General features: G+C 45.0%; 1 protein-coding gene and 1 long non-coding RNA gene across 2 annotated transcripts in view; one reads left to right on the top strand and one right to left on the bottom strand.

Annotated features, from left to right (window-relative positions):
• Nucleotides 1-21,053, top strand: part of LOC146174426 (uncharacterized) — a 493,807-nt gene that overhangs the window by 300,632 nt on the left and 172,122 nt on the right. The window lies entirely within an intron of this gene.
• Nucleotides 6,183-21,053, bottom strand: part of LOC146174429 (uncharacterized) — a 38,815-nt gene continuing 23,944 nt past the window's right edge. Inside the window, exon 5 of the mRNA XM_084584679.1 lies at nucleotides 6,183-6,345. Coding sequence (XP_084440805.1) covers nucleotides 6,256-6,345 — 90 coding nt within the window. The 3' untranslated portion in view covers nucleotides 6,183-6,255. The remainder of the gene's footprint in view (nucleotides 6,346-21,053) is intronic.

The raw sequence follows: 21,053 nt of genomic DNA, 5'->3' as shown, positions 1-21,053 counted from the left end.
ATATGCACCCTTTTATTGGGTGTAGAAAGCAGCACTGCACCCATTAAAGAATGCATCAGTACCTGAATACCCTCCCCAGCCTTACACCGGAATATCGCCTAAATCTCCGCATCCCTCCCATTCCCAAACGGATGCACCTGGAACACCACGCCGAGAGACGGGCCGACCGGGCTCGTCATTTCGAGAAACGCTTCAGAGGATGTCCGGACGTCACGTATATGAACGCCTCTTACCATCCATCGAGGTCAGCAATGGTGGCGGTAGCTCTCGCCCCTCACCTCAGCTGGTACACAGCCTGCATCATTCGCAATGCAGAAACAGTAACCGCAGCTGAGGAGGTTGCCATTGCGATAGCGCTAGCCTACCCTATTAACAAAGCCGTCGTCAGTGATTCTCAACAGGCTATCCGCAACTACGATGCTGGCCTTATCTCTTGCCAGGCGTTACACATTCTACGTACCACAGCACCCTCTTCCACATCTCGCTTACGTCTTTGGGCTCCAGCCCGCGAGTTGCTCAGCGGAAACGCCCAGGTGCGCACTCTCGCTCGAGATCTCAACTGCCGAGCCGAGAGTATGATCAGCTACCCTGCTCCGCTGACACCAATATCTCAACAGGATAGCTAAGCGGGCGAGTTGGTGATACATTTTCCAAAACACAGCGCCAACAAAACGGGGAAGAAAGAAAGAAAACACAGGAACTAATATCTCACGCGCTTTTCTACTCACCACTTACACAGACATACTCCGGCTCTATCGACTTCAAAGATGCACATATCCTCCCGCACACCGTGATCTAACAAGACGCGAGGCCATCCAATGACGCAAACTGGCAGCTTCTCACACCCTCTCTTGTACAGCAGGATCTTTCCGGAATAGATATCCCCCATGTGTAAACACTGCTCAACTCCGGCCACTCTCATACACACGGTGTGGACTTGTACACACTAAAACACAGGCAACTCAAACACCCCAGAGACGTGGGAGTCTCTCCTGCATACTTCCGAGCCAACAGACCAACGCTGGCTTATCCAGCGCGCTGTGGAGGCAGCGATATCCCAAGGGATCCCCGCCGACCTCCTCTAAGCCAGCGCAACCGGTCCTTTGACAGGTCCCTTGCTTTTGGACGCAATAAAAGAGTTCACCACTACCACCGCGGCTATATTTCTCGCTGCTGCTTCACCCTCCCCCAACTGAGCGGATCTTGATTCCGTTAAGTCGAAGTTGAAAGTTATTAAGAAGTCCAAACAAAGGTACAAGCATATACAGCCAGAGGTCCCATGGTACAAGACCGCGGGTGGGACCTCCTATGAAAATAAGTTTCAATAAGCAACTAAATAGAAAATATACAACTTATACTATGAAGCAAGGCAGAGAATAAATAGCTAGATACATAGTGTAATATGACTTACAGAAAGATTTAAGCACCAACAATTGAAATACAGTAGAAGAATTATGATGACATGCTGTCCGACGTCTCTGCTTTTTGGAAACATGGTATGTAATGGGCTATAAAAACACAATAATTGTACACGGGCTACTACATTCGGTATTCTGTCATGTAATTCTGAGTGCGCGCATCATACGAATCGCAAGAATAAGGCATTGAAAAGAAATATATGAAATCTGTACGTTCCTCATATGGCATTAGTGTACTGTGTTTATCAACCGAATTTTGATTGAGAGGTAGTTAGCTGTTCAAACAGGAAGAGTACATCTACCGGCATTGTGGTACGTACCCAATGGCACAATGAACGATATAGTTCCGAACATTGCGGCAAGGAGTACTTCTAGGCGCTATAAAACTACATGCCCAGTTAGATCACATCTTTTCCACAAACTAAAACTATCAATATCTTCGTTCTTGTCGTTTTCAAATCCGTGCTTTTGAAACATTCAAAAGATTACCTTTTTACTTGAAGGTCTGAAGATATATAAAGATATTGTTGCAGGTAGTTAGACACACTTGGCAGGTTTGAGAAAACAGTGAGGAAAAGGAGAAGACGTTTTTTTTTATTCACATACCCTAAAGGCGCTTTACGGGCATTACATAGGGGTCTGAAGAGTACATAAATTCATTATATTACATTACAGTGGAATATAAAATATCAAACCATAAAGACTCATGCGTTGACAAAAGCAAAGAACATAGCTGAACAAAAGAAAAAAAGAAAAACAAAACACACATACACACGTGGGATACAATGGAATGAAAGCAAAAAAAAAATAAAGGCCTGTAAGACGTCAATGGACACTGATAACGGTGGGCCTAGTAGAGCCAATTCAGAGACTTTTTAGTCAGCGGCTCTTGGCACATCCGAAGTGGGAATTAAGTTTTGATTTGAAACCGAAATTGAGCTGCTTAAGATTTGTACGCTGCAGCAGGGACGGTGCTTTTATAGAAAAGCCGTCAAGGCAACTACACAAATGTCGCCACCACCAGCTCCAGTCTTACGTAAAGTGTGGTGAGTCAGAACAGGACTTAAGGCGCAATTATCGGAACCTACAACATTCTCTTAAAAAGCAATGATAATGATATTAAATTGAGTATTGGCGTCACAAGTTTGAATCGAGCCGTGGAATATTTGTTTGTCGATTGATTTTAGGAATATATGCCTTTTTGCTCTTGAACAAACAGTAGCATGGGCACAAATAGCTGGGATACCAATTTGCACTAAGAACAAAGAATGAAGGCAGTTGTCCTGAGTGTCGTGCTATGAAGTGGCGCGTTGTTGAAAAATGTACAGGCACCAGGCCATGACGGCAGTGGTATGCGCTGCGATTCAAGCTGGTGTGCATTCTCAGCTGGCAACTGCTGAAATGGAAACACCGCGGTATGTCAGTAAAGTAAATAAGGACTATCTCATGTCATTTCATGGTATTGTATGCAGAGAAATCGGCTTGCAGTAGTACCGTTGTGTCTGCAGCACTAAGATGCATTTTTAACTCATTAATATGCGTAAAAGAGTCATGCCATTTCTTTGCGACAGGACAGCTTCTTGTTTTTGCGTGTGTGTATGGCAACAGGAGTCGCGTTTTCTAGCTGCGGCCAAGACTGTCATTCGCTCTTAAATTCTTCTTTTCTTAGCATTTATAGTAGTTTTGCAAGAATGGTGGTTTTCGGGAGGTGATAGGCTCTGTAAGGCTGTATGGAATGTTGCGCCATCTGTCTTCACTACGTGGATGCCGAAAAGAAGCCGAACAGAAATCCAGAACCAAACCCGAATTTCTACCCGGAACGGAACCGGACCTATTTTTTTTTTTTTTTGCATTTTGGAACTAACCTGAACGGGAACAAATGGAATGACTGTTCCGATCCGGTTCGGTCACCGTTCCGACGCACATTTGCCGCCAATTTGCCTTTATTCATTTTTTTATCGTTATTTGCAGCGGGATCTTGCTTGCTTCGAAAGCGCTCCGGCACGCCTCAAGCATAACAACCATTTTGAGAAATTGTTGCTCACGATAAGATAAAAGGAACACCCGAAAATGTATTGCCAAATGCATTGCGTCAATCTAGGTTGTTGGGCTATCGTTTTTTTTCCGAACACAGGCGGCCGTGGCACAACGGAACGGCGCCACTCATGGAGGAAGTTGCACCATTCAAGATCTCTTAAGAGTGAACTGATAGCATTTATTCGAGACTTGAAACAAAAAGGAGTTACACATTCGAAGGTATATATGCACCAAAGTCTGATTAGGTGCAGTGATGCGAAAGTATTCCGTGCTCTGTCACGTCGCTTGGTGGATTCGCCGGCCTTAGGCAAGCCAACCTCGAAAGCAGTTGTCCAGGTAGTCTGTGTATGGCGTATTTATCTAGTAGGTCAAATCAAGAGCGGCGCTGATCGAACTTGGTCAAAATGGCGGTGTTCATTGCAAAGAGCGAAATTTAGTTGCAGTGAAAACTTGATGAACACGACGATGTTTGCTGAGCAGCGCGAGCGTGTGTATTGCAGTTTCACATGAGGCGTGATCGATTACGGCGATAGCATATGCTCTCGGGCCAGACAAGCTGATTTGTTCATTCTGGCGCGAAACGGAAACCAATTGGCGACAGTGTTTTTTCTTTAGTGACAGTTCGTGCAGGCACACTTCGTCCACATATCCTTCCCACATCATTTTTCAGTCAAGAAATGTTTTCGACATAATAGTATACTCATGTGGACCCAAAAACAAAATTATATAACGCCCCTAAAAAAATGTCACGCAAATAATTTGCCCATTATTCGACGATATCGCAATGTGTCGCAATACACCTGCATAGCAGCCCTATGTGATGTGATGCCAGCAGATGCAATTTGGTGGACGGACACCCTAGATCGATAAGTTGACGCTGATGGTGAAAAAGCTGTCTTCGGCATCAACTTGTTAGTCCCTTCTTGAGTTTTGTCTGAAACTTGCCGCGAAGATCATTCCTTGAGTCGTTTTCTTCCTTTTGTTTCACATCCTGTTGTCCATAGCGATGTGTCCTTGTTTTATTTCTCCTGGAAAGTTAAACTATGCCAACAGTGAAGCTCCCATGTTCGAATGCGAAGGCTGGGTGTAGCGTGGAACTTTGTGGAATCGCTATTGAGAGTGTTAATTCACAAAATCAACTTGGTGAGCTATTGCATCGTCCCTTACTACTACTCTGCCGAAAAACAAAACGAAGGCGTTTAATGGGTTTATCCCCCATAACTATTTCGAATACCCACTACAGCCTACAAAGGTGGCACAGAAAGTTAACAGCGGTGTATTGAGGATAGACCATAACTTACGATCAACCTTTTCTACGCATGGGCACCCTAGAAAAAAAGAATATGAGAGAAAGAGAGAATAGCAGTAATTCAACAATCGGCAAATATTAGTGAAGAAAGCGTCATTTTGTAAAGCTGTGAAGCGCGAGGAAATTCAGCAAATGTTTTTTTTTTTTTTTTTTGCGCGAAAAACCGGAACGGAGTACGCGAGGTGTACACAAATCTTTGTGCGAAATTAAGGTTAGCTGGTGCTGCATGTAGGTGCCCACGACACTTCACTTAAAACAAATGTAATACGACATGTGAACTTTTGATCACACCGGCTTGGTTCGAGTGTATTTTTGATTGCAGTAGGTGGAAAAGAAACTAGATGGGAGTAGGTTGACTGTTCCGCAGTTACTGTAGGACGTCATCAGCTAATATTCAATTTGCACCGAGCTTCTTGTGTGCGCGATGCGATCAGCTTTGACTTCGTGCGGGAAAAAGAGCCGCATGTCCGTATCCTCGAGAACTTCAGAAAAAGCATATATATATCCGCTCTTGAGAAACCTATCTGGTATGGACATCAGTATTGTTTCACCCTGGCACGCAGCCACGATCGTGTTAACAAAACGCCCACTAACAATGGGAGATAATTACTCACCTTATTAAGCATACATTTACAGTAAACGAGATCGAGCTTGGTGACAGCTTGATCCTCATTAGTTTTCACTTTTAATTTAGAGTTCCGTTATTATGCAGGATTTTTTGAATCTGTTCACTCAGTCTCCAGTTGCGTACGCCTATTTAATTCACGTGTAAGTCAGAAGAAAACGGTGTAAGAAAAGAAAAGTAATCCTTGTTTCCTGCTCTAAAAACACATGGGAGCAAAAAGCATTCTTCCTGTACAGAACATGGAAAGCCATTTTCTTTACTTCGACTTTCAATGTAAAGTGAAAAAATGTACCCTCAGAAAGCTAACGCTTTCAAGTACTGAGAGTGGTTAATATTATTTGATTCCGTTCCACAGCAAATCACGCCTATTTAATAAACCAATTGAAGTTTTGTTTGTTTAATGCAGTGTCGAATAGCCCCACCGACATCGGCAACCATTTTATTTACCATGACAATCGGCAAGCAGTTAAAGAACAGCTCGAAAATGTGCTGACTCATTCAGGGACAGCTTGACTGGGGAGACATTCTGATTCCAGTTGGAGTATTTAGTGTCTGCAAGCAGGCTGTACTCTGCACTTCCATTCTTTCCCTTTACTGCCATCTGTCCGCTTTGCTTTCCACCTTGCACTGAACAGCAGTGCGAGGGAGAATTAGTTATGAAAAAAAAAGGAGGCAGGCAGAAGACGCCAACGGCAAGGTCTTAGCTGGCGTTCCTAAATTCTCCTGCCAACGACAAACAGGAAGGAGGGAAATAGAGCGCACAAATTTCACAAGAAAAGTCCTTCAGGGCTCAATTGGCACATCAGACGTTTAATTTTTAACAATGGTGACGATTTGAGAACTAGATAACCCACTGAATGGAATGGTCAGGTGACTTCTTGAACGTAGGCAGGATTGGCTCTGGCCGGCGAGTTGAGTGGACGCCTCATGGCCTCCAAATATGAGGGCAGCTCCTCCTGGAGAAACAAAGGAGGAAAAAGGGTCGGAAGCAGGGCGTTATTACGTGTGCGACAACAAGATGAAACGGAGAAAGCTTTTTCAACACGCATAGGCTACAAAACGTCCGATCACAGGTTGAAAAGTTTTGAACTTATGCTGAAGCATGAACCATCGGGGAGAAAAGTCTCTGGACAGTAGGTCTGTAAACTTTGGACTAGTATCGCGATGTGAACGAATTATCACCTTATTTCTGTAGCACACATGAAAGAACTAAAGCCCAACCTTCACATCGATAAGTGTGGTCGAAGACTCCCGGTCGATGCGAAAGTTATGCGCTTTGATTAAAGTTTGCGTGGTCCACTACTTTTGTTCCAGACAGTACTTTTAATATAACATTTGCTTAATGGATAAAATTTATCTGGGAAAGCAAGTGAGTTTTAAGTGTATGTTCCTCTGAAATAACTTCGAAGCAGGAAAATTTAACAGCATTTCGTATCTCTTCTTTTCTTTTCCTGCCTGCCTAGAAAACTTGGCATGCCCCTAGTGTATTGTAAATGCTCACAAGAATTGTACGGCCTTTCATGCTGTACGTCCAGATGAGGCCTTACATTAGCTACGTTTCTTTTTCATTCGAGAAACATCCGTAATAATGTTACGGACGACAAGGAAGAAGAAGCGGGCAGTGGCGCGGGCAGGAGCGCTCGCGCTAGGCCCGCCGCGAACGTTCATTAAACGTCATCTACCATCGTCATCGGTCATGTTCTGTCTCCTGTCTTCATCGGCTTGCCGCTTCGTAACATTTGGTTGGAGGTGCGGCGTACGACATCCCCATCCTCGCCGTGGAGCATCGAGGCCATTTTCAAGCCGGGACCATCCCCGAGTGCCCAGGGAAATCGCCGAGCAGCTTCGCCCCAGCCCTTCAAGCCCTGACCCGAACAACTACCACCGCCCAGCCCCCAGCCCGGACCTGAAGACAAGGAGAACAGACCAATCAGAACCGAGATGAAGGACCCGAAAGACCCGAATGACCCGAAGGAACCAATGGACACGAACACGCAACCCCCGCCCAAGCTGCCCTACGTGACCTCGAGCCATCAGTCCCATGGACTCTGGTGACGGATGGTTGACAGCTCCAAGGGAGGCGGATCACCCACGCATCAGACATCGTACCGGCCAGCAGTTCTATTCTACCTTCTTCCTCTTCTTCTTCAAGCATCTAGACACGCCCATCATCACGCCATAAAATCATTAACATCGCTAAACTTCCTCGTCCACGATCGGGACGATCGCTCGGTGGCCCCGGGTCATGTTACGGACTACAAGGAAGAAGAAGCGGGCAGTGGCGCGGGCAGGAGCGCTCGCGCTAGGCCCGCCGCGAACGTTCATTAAACGTCATCTACCATCGTCATCGGTCATGTTCTGTCTCCTGTCTTCATCGGCTTGCCGCTTCGTAACAATATATATCTTGGTACGTATTTATACCATTGGTGGCTTCGCAATCAACCAGCTTTGCAGAGAGTTAGTAGCGAGCTGTGCATAAATCATCCCGAATTGGCCACACATTTAAAATTGGTATACCAAACTGCAGAACTAATCTTTATTTTGAATATTTTGCTCCAATGAATAACACAGATTGGAACCACCTTCCCGCCTCTGTCATGTAGATACCGCACCAGAAGGGTCTTCCGTATTTAATCATGAGTGGCTTTGTATCTTTTTTTCTTTGCTTTGTACCAGCCACTCTTCTCTGTAATGCCGGATGGTCCTGAGAGTAAATAAAGAAAATGAAATGAAAAAGCTACAAGGCCTGATTACCGTTGCCAGCATATGGACGCGCAGACATACCAAACAGGCAACCTCGGTTATAATGAAGATGCGTGCATGCCACGCGATTTTGCATATAACGTACACACAAGCTCGGTTAAAGCGAAGATGCATGCATACCAGGTGATCTCGGATATAACGAACATATATCTTTCGTTTCAATGGAGATGCATGTATACCATGTGACTTTGCATATATAACGAACACATATTCTCGGTTACAACGAAAATGCATGCACACCATATGACTTTAGGTATGCCGAACTTGCTACCTCAGTTATAACGACGATACATTTTGATGCCATCAGCGGCAAAGTAACCTGAGCAAACGCTCAATATCCGTGTTAGACAGCGCCCAAATGGTCAATTTTTTTTTATTCGTACCGAGGGTGAATTCTGCACACTTTCCTGCAAAGGCGTTGAACGCTCGTGTCGGACGCGCAGCCGTTGCCTAGTTGAGTTCTCTGCCTTCTCCATCAGTTCAGCGCTCCGGCAATACACCGTCGGTAACAATATGTTACGATAACGTTAGACTTCTCGTCACACCGAAATCGTGCCAGCGTTAAAGATGAAAGTCGTTTCCTGGTAGAGACAGCGATGACATTATTGAGATGACGTCATCAAGGAAGGACAAGCACAAAACGCCACCAGTAGGAGTCGAATTCAATAATGGCTTATGATTGCTTGACTGATCGAGAGATCGAGAGAAGAAATTGAAATATATAGAAGCGTCACAGAGGCAATGTGATCACGAAGGCCCGCACTCAAGGTTACCCACCGGAGTCAATTTATTTAAAAATTGCCCCTTTAACCTGCCCGAAAATTTTAGGTTCCCATCGTCTGGCCGCGCCAGATTGCGGTTTCAGAGACAAAATTATCCTACGTTCGAATCAGTGATGAAGTCACACAATTCACTTGATCGCCAAGGAACAGACACAGAGCGCTACCTATTCGCCGCGAGATCGACCTAGAGGTGGCGCCACCGTCGCTCCGGTAGTGTGGATCGGCAGCCGGCGGCGCTCGCGGAAACGCACGCTGCGTAGGTCTGCTTCCGAGTTTACGGAGGGTTTGTTGGCGACGAAAACGTGTCTTCTGCAGTATTTCTGCAATATTGCAGAAAAAAATCCAAGGATTTCGCCAATGCAGCAGAAGAAGCGCGGATTTTAGGAAAACAAAGCACGCAACCACCAGTGTTCTAGATTTACTTTGCACGTTTCTTGCGCTGTACCGCGCTCACGCGCCTAATACTTAAGCCTGCCTAGACAGATATATTTTTCTTATCGACTTTTAAACAGTTTGCGCGTGTCACATGCGAGTGAGACAGGCGATTTTAGTGTCAAGCTCACGCAGATACAAGGTTTGTGCTCTGACCTGCAGTACTTTAGATTGAATCGAGAAAGCCTAGCTGGCTCATTATATCGTGCTTGACTCGATGATTAAGCAGGTTAAATGTATAGCACTAGCAGCTTACTGCATGGCGAGTTGCTTTAGACTGAGTGCACATCAACTCTGGCCCAGACAACTACGCACAAGCATTTCCCAAAAATGAGTTCACGCCGACACTATACAGGAAACCTCGCCGCACAGGAAAGCTGATTGTTCACGTATACAGCGCTGAGTGGATTAAATTTGCCGACTTGCTTTTTGCGGCCACTGTCATAGAATGCGGTAGTGTATTACTGCATACGCCACTAACTGTAAACGATTTCCTGAAACCGAGGAAAGTATAAGGGATTTCTGATGTGTGATGTCAATATTTAATGGTAAATTAGTAGTGTAATTATTTTGTTTTGCAATGCCAATAAATTTCACCGTGTGAGAGAACTTTTACACACTTGACAGAATTTACAATAATCAGCGATTAATTTTGAGTAACGTTAAAGTGCAAGCTACGAATTACTCGCTGCGAAGACATCGTTATAAACTGCGCATGGGCACTGTCATGTTCTGGGAAGCAATATTTCAGGCTGAAAATTCTTTATCACTAATTATTTAGCAGTGACTAAATCTTATGCGAAGTAAAATATTAAGGTTGCTTCCAAAACAGGTGCTGGATATAAAACTATTCCGAAAGAAATGGAGGGCATCTTATCATGCGACTATAAAAATGTATTTATTCCCGAACTTAACACTGATATTTAAGCCTGCATGAAGCTGTGTTACTCCCCTTGTCAGAAACGACGAGTTTGCTCGGAAGACAGCACTTGGACGAAAAGGGATTATAATAATTATAATTGGCTACGAGTAAAGTATATATTAATCTAGGTGCATTATGTAATATTTAGTGTATCAATTAGGGGCAGGGAAGATGTTTCCCAACTTCTCTCTCTTTCTCTAAAGCAACATTTGCTCACTACCACTTTTACGGATGCAAAGAAGCCTTCAACAGCAAAAAAAAAAAAAAAAAAGAAAAAGAAAAGAAAAGAAAAGAAATGCATATTGGCCCGGGTTTAACCTATGAAAGCGGTATCGGCTATGACGGATGATTGCAGTGGCTGGTTTTGGTGTCGTTTTTTTTTTTTTTCATTATTAACACCACATTTACCACGTGGGATTGCTTATTGTGCAGTCAAATCCCACAGCAGAGGAGCGCCTTTTGAAACGGTTGTGATTGAATCCCCCGTTCTCGAAATCAGTCGAGCGCCCTTACCATTGAGACACCGCGACAGAGGTTTAAAAGCAAAAAAAAAAAAAAAATAAAAGTACTGACAACTCTATCCTGCATACAGAAGGCATAGAAGGCATAGAGTGGTCTGTTCAAACTGCATTCTGCTATACGAAGCAGTCTGCGGTGGCATATGTTTTAGTAGCTGTGGTATTCCAAACAGAAACGGGAATATGCGATTTCTGAGCGTTTGCATTAACTTTTATTGACGGCAGAGACCTGTTTTGCTCTGACACGGTGCTAACGACAGTACCACTTCGTATGAGACATTGCGTGTCAAAGGATCTCAAGCGCCAAAGACCGCGATGGATGATGTCCTTTCCAAGCATTACATACTCGATGCGGACAAGTATATATATATTTTTTTAATGAAGCGTGGAGTTATAGATCGTTCATATTTATTTTTTTATTTGCAAGAGGCATATAGGTAAGCAAAGGTTCACAGGAACCACGAAACAAACAAAAACACTCTTACACACGCCACATGAGCGCGCGTAAATCACTGCGGGCTGGCACGCGAAGCGAAAACGCATCCACACTGAGTAGGTTTCGCCGCTGAGCCGCAAAGTGGCGACTCTGCTCGATCTCGAGGCCAATAGCCGTAAAATTCGAGAGTGTCTCAAGGTCCACTAGAAAACTAGAAAAACATTGAGGCCCTACATTAGACATTTATGGGTATTAGTAACGCGTGCAGCAACGATATTATGCGAGCGCAAAAGAATGCAGTTGAGAGCCTCAAATGCTATAGCATGTTTTTTCTCATGGAGTATTAAGTGTCCTCATCGTTTTTTACTGAGCTCTGTGAAAAGAGGTGAAGTGCAAATTGGAAACGTGGGAGCCTCCTTTAGATTTTCCGGGCGCACAAATAGGAACGAAATAAATTGACCCCATTCAGGCTCCTCGCTATTGTATTTAAGATTTCACAATGCGAAAAGGTGCTATACGGCCATTTCTCGTGTCCATAAAATCACAGATGAAAGATCCAGGGACACCCAGTGACGATGCGCCTAAAAAGCACGCGATCACACAAAATCATGCGTCACAAATCAGTGATACGAGATTGTCGTTGACTACCTGCAAGGAAGATGTCTGGACGGAAATATTTCGAATAAAATACTGTATTCGCGGTCCTCTTTCTTCCAGTGGTGTTTGTCACACATGACGTTATTTGCGATACATCGTCCGCTTTCCTAGGGAAAAGCTTTGAGAAAGTGCGGGACCTTCAGCGAGAGGGTACATAAATTAGAACGCTGCAAAGCTCTTTCGACCTACGCCATTTTGTTTTATGCCATTCGCCCAAGGGATCACGAGAAGCCGAGAACGGAGATGCTGTTTTACAGAGTACGAATAACGGAGCACTAGACTCAGGCTGCTATGTGCCGAGTAATATGTGCAATTGGGAATAGCTGAGATAAGATGAGCTTATTATAGGAGCAGATGTAAGCCTTGGTCGCTTATTTTTCTTAAATATATGCTGTTTGCCTGTTAAAGAAGCCAGCCTGCACCCGTACTATGTCCCATGTCGCCTGCCCATTCGATCGTACGGGATCACACATTACACGCAAATGTGGGTTATTAAACAAAGGCGGCGAATCTAGGAAGATAGACTGATCACTGAAAATCGGTACGTGCGCAAATGACTTCTGTGTATGTCCTCGTCAATAAACAGTCGTTTACCCTATTTTTCTGTATCACAAATATGTCGGCTTTCTAAAAAGGCAATTGCATTATGTGTTGCATGTCAAACATAACGCTGTGTGATCTATATAGGGAGACAGCTCGATAAAAGCCTCAACGCAACATGGCGAGAGCAGTGAAATAATGCTACACAAAGAGATTTGCAGCTTTGAAAAACGCAGTAGTACATGTGTACTGGCCTCCCAATGCGCTGTGTTCATCAAAGGAACACACAAAGTTTCGCTCCAAGGCTCATGGAGCGAAAGTTTCTGCGTCGCATCTGTGCGCTGATGTGTCACTCACAAACAGCGGACGTGTGAGGAGGGAGAGTAAGAATGAAAACGACTGATGGAGATAGATAATGAATGAAAGCTATAAACAGATACCGATAAAGGTAATGACTAACGCTAATGACTAATAATGAGGATTATTAATCACGTTTAATGACCAATATGTGAAACTACGACTTGAAATGACCGCGACTGACTGGAAGTGAGCAAACGTGCTTAGCAATGAGTGGTAGTGAATACAATCACTACTAAACGACCAAAATGTCAAATGATGACTTGAATGACCGCAACTGATCGGAAACGAGTAAAAATGCTTAGTCGAGCAGAAAAAGGCAAAGAGAATGAGGCGAACGATAAGAGGCAAACGATGACAGGCAAATGATAGGAGAGGAAGGGTAGGCTTTCGCCGTTATCCTCTTGAGAGAAGAGACCGTCTAAATTTTATCTTGAGAGCGACGTGCTCTTACGCTGGTTTGCGATGGGCACTGAGATGCAGAGGGCGTCGATTCTGATACAATCATCAACCAAATGTAGTTATTCAGTAGGATTAGGTTGAAGTGGCTGGCCGCTTGCCTTAAACAACGCAGAATAATCCCGCACCATAACCTGGAAGTCGACTCACACCAGCGAACAAAAGTGGCGCCGCGCACCGGGGTTGGACCGCCATGTATTTTGTGCAGTTTTGTCATACACGCATCTTCTTTCGGAGTTTGTAATAGAGAGATTTAGCTTACCGTGATCCGCGATCCGCTACCGGGACTCTCTACCGCATGTGGGCGGGGCGCTCAAGCCGATTGGTCCCGACGCGGCAGGTCTGTGTGCCGACATCCAGTATGTGGCGCCATCTATTGGCGTCAAAGGGGGTCTGGGCATGCGCAGTGGAACGCGCGGTGGCGGATCACGGTATCGGATTGCAGAATCGCGGATCACGGTAAGCTAAAACTCACTGCGGTAGAGAGTCAAGGTAGTCGATCGCGGATCACGGTAAGCTAAATCCCTCCATTACCTCAGCACCGTAGTCCCTAAAGAGGTCTTTACTGCGGCTACAACACTGAAAGACTAGCCCTATCGGAGGAGGGTCTTTGGTGGTTCGAGAACACGCGGAGAAGGAAATAAAGATTAAGGTGCTGCTCGGTCTCTTTTGCACATTGTTTTAAAGGTGGTGTTTCGCACTGACCTCGAATAAATGGTAACAACACTCTGTAAACGTAGCCTGATCGATGATATCTGACTTCGAACTTCTCACAGTCAAACGCAGTAGCGGCACAGATAACGTATTTAATAATATTTGCGAAGCCGCTATAACTATCTTTAAGCGTTTTTAAAGTCTAGCGTTCTTGAAGTCCCATGGTATGGTTCGACCGATGCCTTGTCATAGTAAAGACGTGCAAATAAAATTGTCCCAAATGAATATGTTATAAATGCATTTTATAGCAGGAGCGCTTTGTTTATAGTCGGATATAACTGTATTCCTGAGTAGCCGCTTCACACAATTCTTCTGTAGCAGAAAGCAGTTCACCGTTAACTGTTTCCGGTTGCCTAAATAAAAAGTTTAACAGAGACCAGGTAACGGTTTTAGAATTTTAATAGTCCTGGCTTCTTTGGTGTAGTCAAATTTCCAAGCCTGGTTTTGTTAACTGTTTATTGGAGCACATACGCCGCGTACTGTGGCTCACAGTAAGGAAATGCTACTTTTTAGGTTGCATTATAATTCCACTTTAAACATAAAGTCCATCGAGCAGGGAACTATAAAAAACAGTAAGATTGCTCCAAAAATGAATTAAACAAACATTAAAACAAGAATTATAGAAGAACAGAGAGAATTTCGTGATTGACAGACTCCCAGGTGATTATTCATGTCACGCGAGCATTGGCAATTTATTCAAAGAGCGCCTTAACCCGTTGCGAACCAGCAAAATCGGCCTGAGTTGATGCGTGTACTGAATTGTCACCAAATCTTTCCTTTGTGTAGTGAGGCCGCGGTTTTATTTTATTTCTTCTCGGCTGTGATGAAATTTGTTACTGATTCCAAGTGGAACTCAGCCGAAAATGTTTTCAAATGACAGAGAAAAAAAGTATCGACCACCGCTGACAAGAAAAATGACTGGGTATTTCGGATTATGAAAAGGGGGAAATCAGCTGGAGAGGATCAGATAACTACAGATTTGCTGAAGGACGGAGGGGATATCGTGCTAGAAAAACTGGCCACCCTGTATACGCAGTGCCTGGTGTCATCGACGGTACCGCAACCATGGAAGAATGCAAACATTATCCTCATTCACAAGAAAGGGGACTCTAAGGACCTTAAAAATTACAGACCAATCAGCTTACTGTCTGTTACGTATAAGGTATTTACTAAGGTAATCGCTAATAGAATCAGGACAACCTTAGACTGCAATCAAGCAAAGGATCAAGCAGGGTTTCGGAAACGGTACTCTACTATCGATCATATCCATACCATCAATCAGGTGATAGAAAAATGATCGGAATATAACCAGCCCTTATACATAGCATTCATTAATTACGAAAAAGCATTCGACTCAGTTGAAACCTCGGCGGTGATGCAGGCATTGCGAAATCAGGGGGTAGACGAGCCGTACGTGAAAGTGCTGGAAGATATATATAGTGGCTGCACAGCAACCATAGTTCTGCATAAAGAAAGTAACAAAATTCCCATAAAGAAAGGTGTTAGGCAAGGAGACACAATCTCTCCAGTACTATTCACAGCTTGTTTAGAGGAAGTATTCAGAGACTTGGAATGGGAGCAGTTAGGGATAAGGGTAGATGGAGAACACCTCAGTAATCTGCGATTTGCCCATGACATTGCCTTGCTAAGCAACTCGGGGGATGAACTGCAAGTAATGATTGATGACCTAGACAGGAAAAGTGGAAAGGTAGGCTTGAAAATCAATATGCAGAAGACTAAGGTAATGTTCAACAGCCTCGGGAAGGAACAGCAGTTTACATTAGGTAGCGAAATACTGGAAGTAGTAGGCGAATATGTCTACTTAGGACAGGTAGTAACCGCAGATCCGGACCACGAAAAGGAAATAACAAGAAGAATACGATTGGGATGGAGCGCATTTGGCAAGCACTCGCAGATTATGACTAGCAGCTTACCGATACCGCTCAAGAGGAAAGTATACAACAGTTGCATCTTGCCTGTACTCACCTATGGGGCTGAAACGTGGAGGCTACTTAAAGAGAGTTCTACTTAAGTTGAGGACAACCCAGAGGGCTATGGAACGAAAAATGGTAGGGGTAACATTAAGAGATAGAAAGCGTGCAGAGTGGGTCAGAGAAATAACTCAAGTTACCGACATTCTAGTAGAAATTAAGAAGAAGCAATGGACATGGCCAGGACATGTAGTGCGAAGAGAGGATAACCGATGGCCGCTGAGGGTAACAAACTGGATTCCAAGGGAAGGAAAGCGTAGCAGGGGGCGGCAAAAAGTTAGGTGGGCAGATGAGATTAAGAAGTTCGCAGGGGTCAAGTGGATGCAGCTAGCACAGAACCGGGTTAAGTGGAGAAATTGGGAGAGGCCTTCGCCCTGCAGTGGGTATAATCAGGCTGCTGATGATGATGATGATTTCGGATTCCGGCAGCTCATACATTCGAGCATTGGGAGTGTAAGACACATTTACATATTGGGGGGAGGGGGGTCACAGCTCCCTAAGACCCCCAAGGCTGCTGTTAAGCTTAGCCGCGGCAGGTAATCTCGGCACATGAGCGCCGCAGAAAATTGAACACCGTCCGTGTCCCTTGTGAGCTAAGTAAACGTTCGACGTTCCCTTCTGTTAGCCATTGATAGTTTATTTAATCTTGTAGGAACAGAACTACAAGTTTCATGACTTGAACTAGCGAGTCACAGGTGACTCAATGCCGTCTGGGAACGAAATCAAACAGAGATGAAGAGCGCGCCCTATAATGTGGCTGCTCACATAGGAGTTGTCACGGGCGCACTCATCTCAAGACCGGCCGCGGAGTGTAAGGTTAGCAGGAAATTGCATGGTTCATTGATAGAGTTATTTTCCTGTCGGTGCAGATCTGTCACAATGACCTCACATCGTGTGAGAAGGTAACGCTGCTGGTGGGGCTCATTGGGCAATGTGACATACACATTTGATATGACCATCCTGTTTTTGTCTTCTTAGCGGCCAGCAGAAAATTTTGAACTCAATACACTGTGCGCCATCTACTGGCCATTCACACAGGCGTGCGATTTGTTGCTTTTCTTAAGACGCTAGCAGATGGCGCTACACTTACCTTCTCTGCGAAAGTTCTTGAACGAGATGCGCAAATTGGCAAAAATTAGATGTGTTCGTATATTGAAACTTTGGAATAAGAATACAATACGATACGAAAAAAAAAGCACGCCTTCTAATTTTGAATCGAATATTTTATCACTGAAAACAAACACAACTGAAAAATTAAAAAAAAAAAAACGCCATCAAACAATGCTAACCGTGTTAATCTCAGAATTCACGAGGTATTTTGCAAGCAAAATTCATCTAGGGTTGCATAGAAATGTATATTCTCTTGAAACATCCCGTAGCAATTTTATACAAGATTCTATGATATGGCTTTCTGTACAAAGAGAACCTGCATGAAGTCGAGTGAAGATGTAATATCACTGCTGAACACAGCAAACGCACGTTAATTTGATCTTGAAATGACCATAAGAGGAGTGAATAAACCTAAAGCTCAAATTAGAAAATCGGGTGAAAAAACTGCCGAAAACAGCTTCCATTGCTGTAATGTTTCAGAATAACACCTGCGATATGGCTCGGTGCATTGGAGATCAAACCAAAGTGAGGACAACGTTTTTGCCGGTTTCGCGAAGCGTTTCCCAGAAAGAAATGAACAATTGGAACCCATTGGAATCCCAGCTGGTACCAAAGGGATTCATTGGGTTCCAGTTACAATTCTCATTTCAAATTAGCAGTCGAGATGGAATATACAAAGGGTTCCAGTTGGAATGCCATTACCAACTGGAACCTACTGTAGAGCTAAGTTTTAATTCACACTTCACCTGCGTAGACCAATAGGATTTCCCAAGCCAAATAGATAGTCCGTTTGGTTCCATTTGGAATTATAGTTCAGTTGTGCTGTCCAAATGGACTCCCAGTTGGTATCAAGTGTAGGAGCCAATTGCACTTAGCAGGTATAAAGTCCATATGCTGCCACTTATATAAATAGTATTGGTTGTTGATGTTCCCACTGAATACTCAGTTGGATGAATCTTTGAAAATGGTGAGAACAGTTGACCTCACCCATTGTATCCAATGGGTCTGTCCAACTGTACTCAATGTTCCACGGGAAGATACGCATATTTAGCAAACAAAGTCGATCTAATATTATACTCACAATAACAACTATTGTAAGATTAACATATTTAATCGTACTCAAAATCTACACTGCCAGAGCGAGGAATATAAACGAAATAAGTAACAGTCCTCTCTTGGCAAGGACCACTGGCCTCATCCCAAATATTGTCTCAGGAGTGGTGCGCATAATGTTGGGAAGACGGCCCCTTTGGGTTTTGAAGATGCTTTACTGCATAGTGCACGCAGCCAAGCATTGCGGGGAAGAGCACAATATGGTGAAACTTCGGTGAATTAAAGAACTCGGGGCATGCGGTAATTTTCGAATATTCGGACTATTTTGAATATCAGTTTTAGATCGTGAATCCAATTCGAATAACAAACACATTTGTATTCGAAATTTTCAATATTCGACCACCTCTAGCAAAAACAAATCATTGGGGCAACGTTGCAGCACGAGCCTTGGAACCGGTAGCAGCGGGACTAAATTACGTACCAAACAGTCTTGCACAAGCAGTTCAATGTTTAGCGCCGGTGGATGGCTTTCTGGGTGCATTGCGTATGCATTGTGGTGCGCACATTACAGGAAGCGAGTGGACGGAGTTAAGAGGTCGGGATCCGTTGTCTGGAGTTACATAGGTGCATACTGCCTATGGGGAGACCAGAAAGTTGGGAGTCGAGAAGGGCATTTATGTAGCAGAATAATTATAGGAGTGTTCTAACTTGACAAACATACAAACGGGATACAAAAATTACGCGATATGCGACACAAAGCATAGAAGTCAGTTAGCGCACTCCTGTAAGTATTGTAACGAGTACAAGGCAGCGATCACTGATCGGAACAGTTCCACGCGCTACACTCAGTTTTCGTCCTCTTTGTCCTCTGTTCTTCTTTGCCCTCTTTTCAGAGAGGCACGCGGCATTACCCCCCCTCTTCGAAAGCGGCGACTCGACGCTGGGAATATCCTCCGATTATGCACACAGGAGAAGCAGGGAACACAAAGCTACACACGCGCAAAAGATCACTGCCTCTCATAATACGGTTTCATCCGCACTACATGAACAGTTTCAGCACTTGAGCGCCGCCTTGTTGAAGGTCGTTGGCTCCGAGCAACAACTTCGTAAGTCACGTTACTAAGATGCCGAATGACCTCGTATGGCCCAAAGTAACGGCGAAGTAGTTTCTCGGAGAGTCCTCGACGGCGCACTGGTGTCCACACCCATACAAGATCGCCAGGTTGGTAGTGAACGTCTTAGTGTCGGAGGTTGTACCGACTAGCATCGCGATGTTGTTGTTGTTGAATACGGCATCGTGAGAGCTGGCGCGCTTCTTTGGCCCGCTGTAGAAATATGTCAACGTCTGCATAGGCGTTGGTGACATCGTCGCCATGACTTATGGGTAGCATAGCGTCCAACATTGTGGTGACGGGACGACCGTAGACTAGCTGGAATGGCGCAAGACGCGTCGTCTCCTGTTCAGCCGTATTGTATGCAAAAGTTGCATACGGAAGGACTTCATCCCACGTGCGATGCTCAACGTCGACGTACATGGAAATCATGTCTGCAAGCGTTCTATTGAGGCGTTCAGTCAGTCCGTTTGTTTGCGGATGGTAAGCAGTAGTTCTACGATGACTTGTGCGGGTAAGACTGAAGAGAGCCTGCATTAGTTCAGCCGTAAAGGCTGTACCGCGGTCAGTGATAATAATCGATGGGGCACCGTGGCGCAGTACGATGGTCTTAAGAAAAAACTGGGCTACTTCTGCAGCAGTTGCACGGGAAAGTGCCTGTGTCTCGGCGTATCGCGTTAAGTAGTCCGTCGCAACTACTATCCATCTGTGCCCTGATGCGGACGTTGGGAAAGGGCCCAGAAGATCCATACCCACTTGCTGGAAAGGGGCTGTTGGCGGAGGTATCGGCTGAAGGAGCCCTGCAGGCTTCAGCGGAGGTGTCTTTCGCCGCTGGCAATCTCGGCATGTTCCCACGTAGTGCTGGACTGAAAGCATCAACTTAGGCCAATAGTACTTTTGTCGAATGCGTGCTAATGTTCGCGTGACTCCTAAATGTCCAGCCGAAGGCTCATCGTGGCATGCGTGCAAGATTTCTGGCCTGAGGTCGGACGGTACAACGAGAAGAAAGGTTTCCTTGTTATGCCGGAAGTTTCTCTTATATAGGACGCCATTGCGAATGCTGAAGGAGGATAAACCCCGTGCGAAAGCACTTGGGTCAGCTACATCAAGGCCTTCGAGATGCTCAATAAGCGGGCGTAAACCGGGGTCAGCCCGTTGACGCTAGGCCATGTCGGTGGTCGTGACGACAGCAAGAAACGGGAAGTCATCGTCTTCTCGGTCGGGAGGGGCAGCATCAACTGGTGCACGAGATAAGCAATCGGCGTCGCTGTGCTTACGGCCGCTCTTGTATACAACCGTAATGTCGTATTCTTGGAGACGGAGGCTCCACCTTGCAAGCCGTCCAGAGGGGTCTTTGAGGTTGGCTAGCCAGCATAACGAATGGTGGTCGCTCACAGCCCTAAAAGGTCGGCCGTAAATATAGGGTCGGAACTTAGTTATGGCCCAAACTACCGCGAGACATTCCTTTTCCGTGGGTGAGTAGTTTGTCTCTGGTTTTGAAAGAGAGCGACTTGCGTAAGCGATAACTTTCTCAGTGCCATTTTGCCACTGAATCAGAACGGCACCGAGTCCAAAATTACTGGCATCGGTATGGATATCCGTAGCGGCGTTTTCGTCAAAATGGACAAGTATAGGGGCGGCCTGCAGTCGCCGGCGCAACTCGTTGAAAGCATCCTCTTGATCATCTTGCCACGCAAAAGGAACATTGTCTCTGGTAAGACGCGTAAGAGGCTCGGCAATCACTGAAAAATTCTCTACGAAACGCCTGTAATAGGCACAAAGCCCCAAAAACCTTCTAACGGACTTTTTGTCGGTTGG

Source organism: Amblyomma maculatum, chromosome 11 (genome assembly GCF_055883805.1).
Source record: "Amblyomma maculatum isolate TAMU_Amacu chromosome 11, ASM5588380v1, whole genome shotgun sequence".
In the NCBI taxonomy this organism is placed as follows: domain Eukaryota; kingdom Metazoa; phylum Arthropoda; class Arachnida; order Ixodida; family Ixodidae; genus Amblyomma; species Amblyomma maculatum.
The sequence above is the reverse complement of the archived record's forward strand: the minus strand, read 5'-3'. Positions and strand labels throughout refer to the sequence as shown.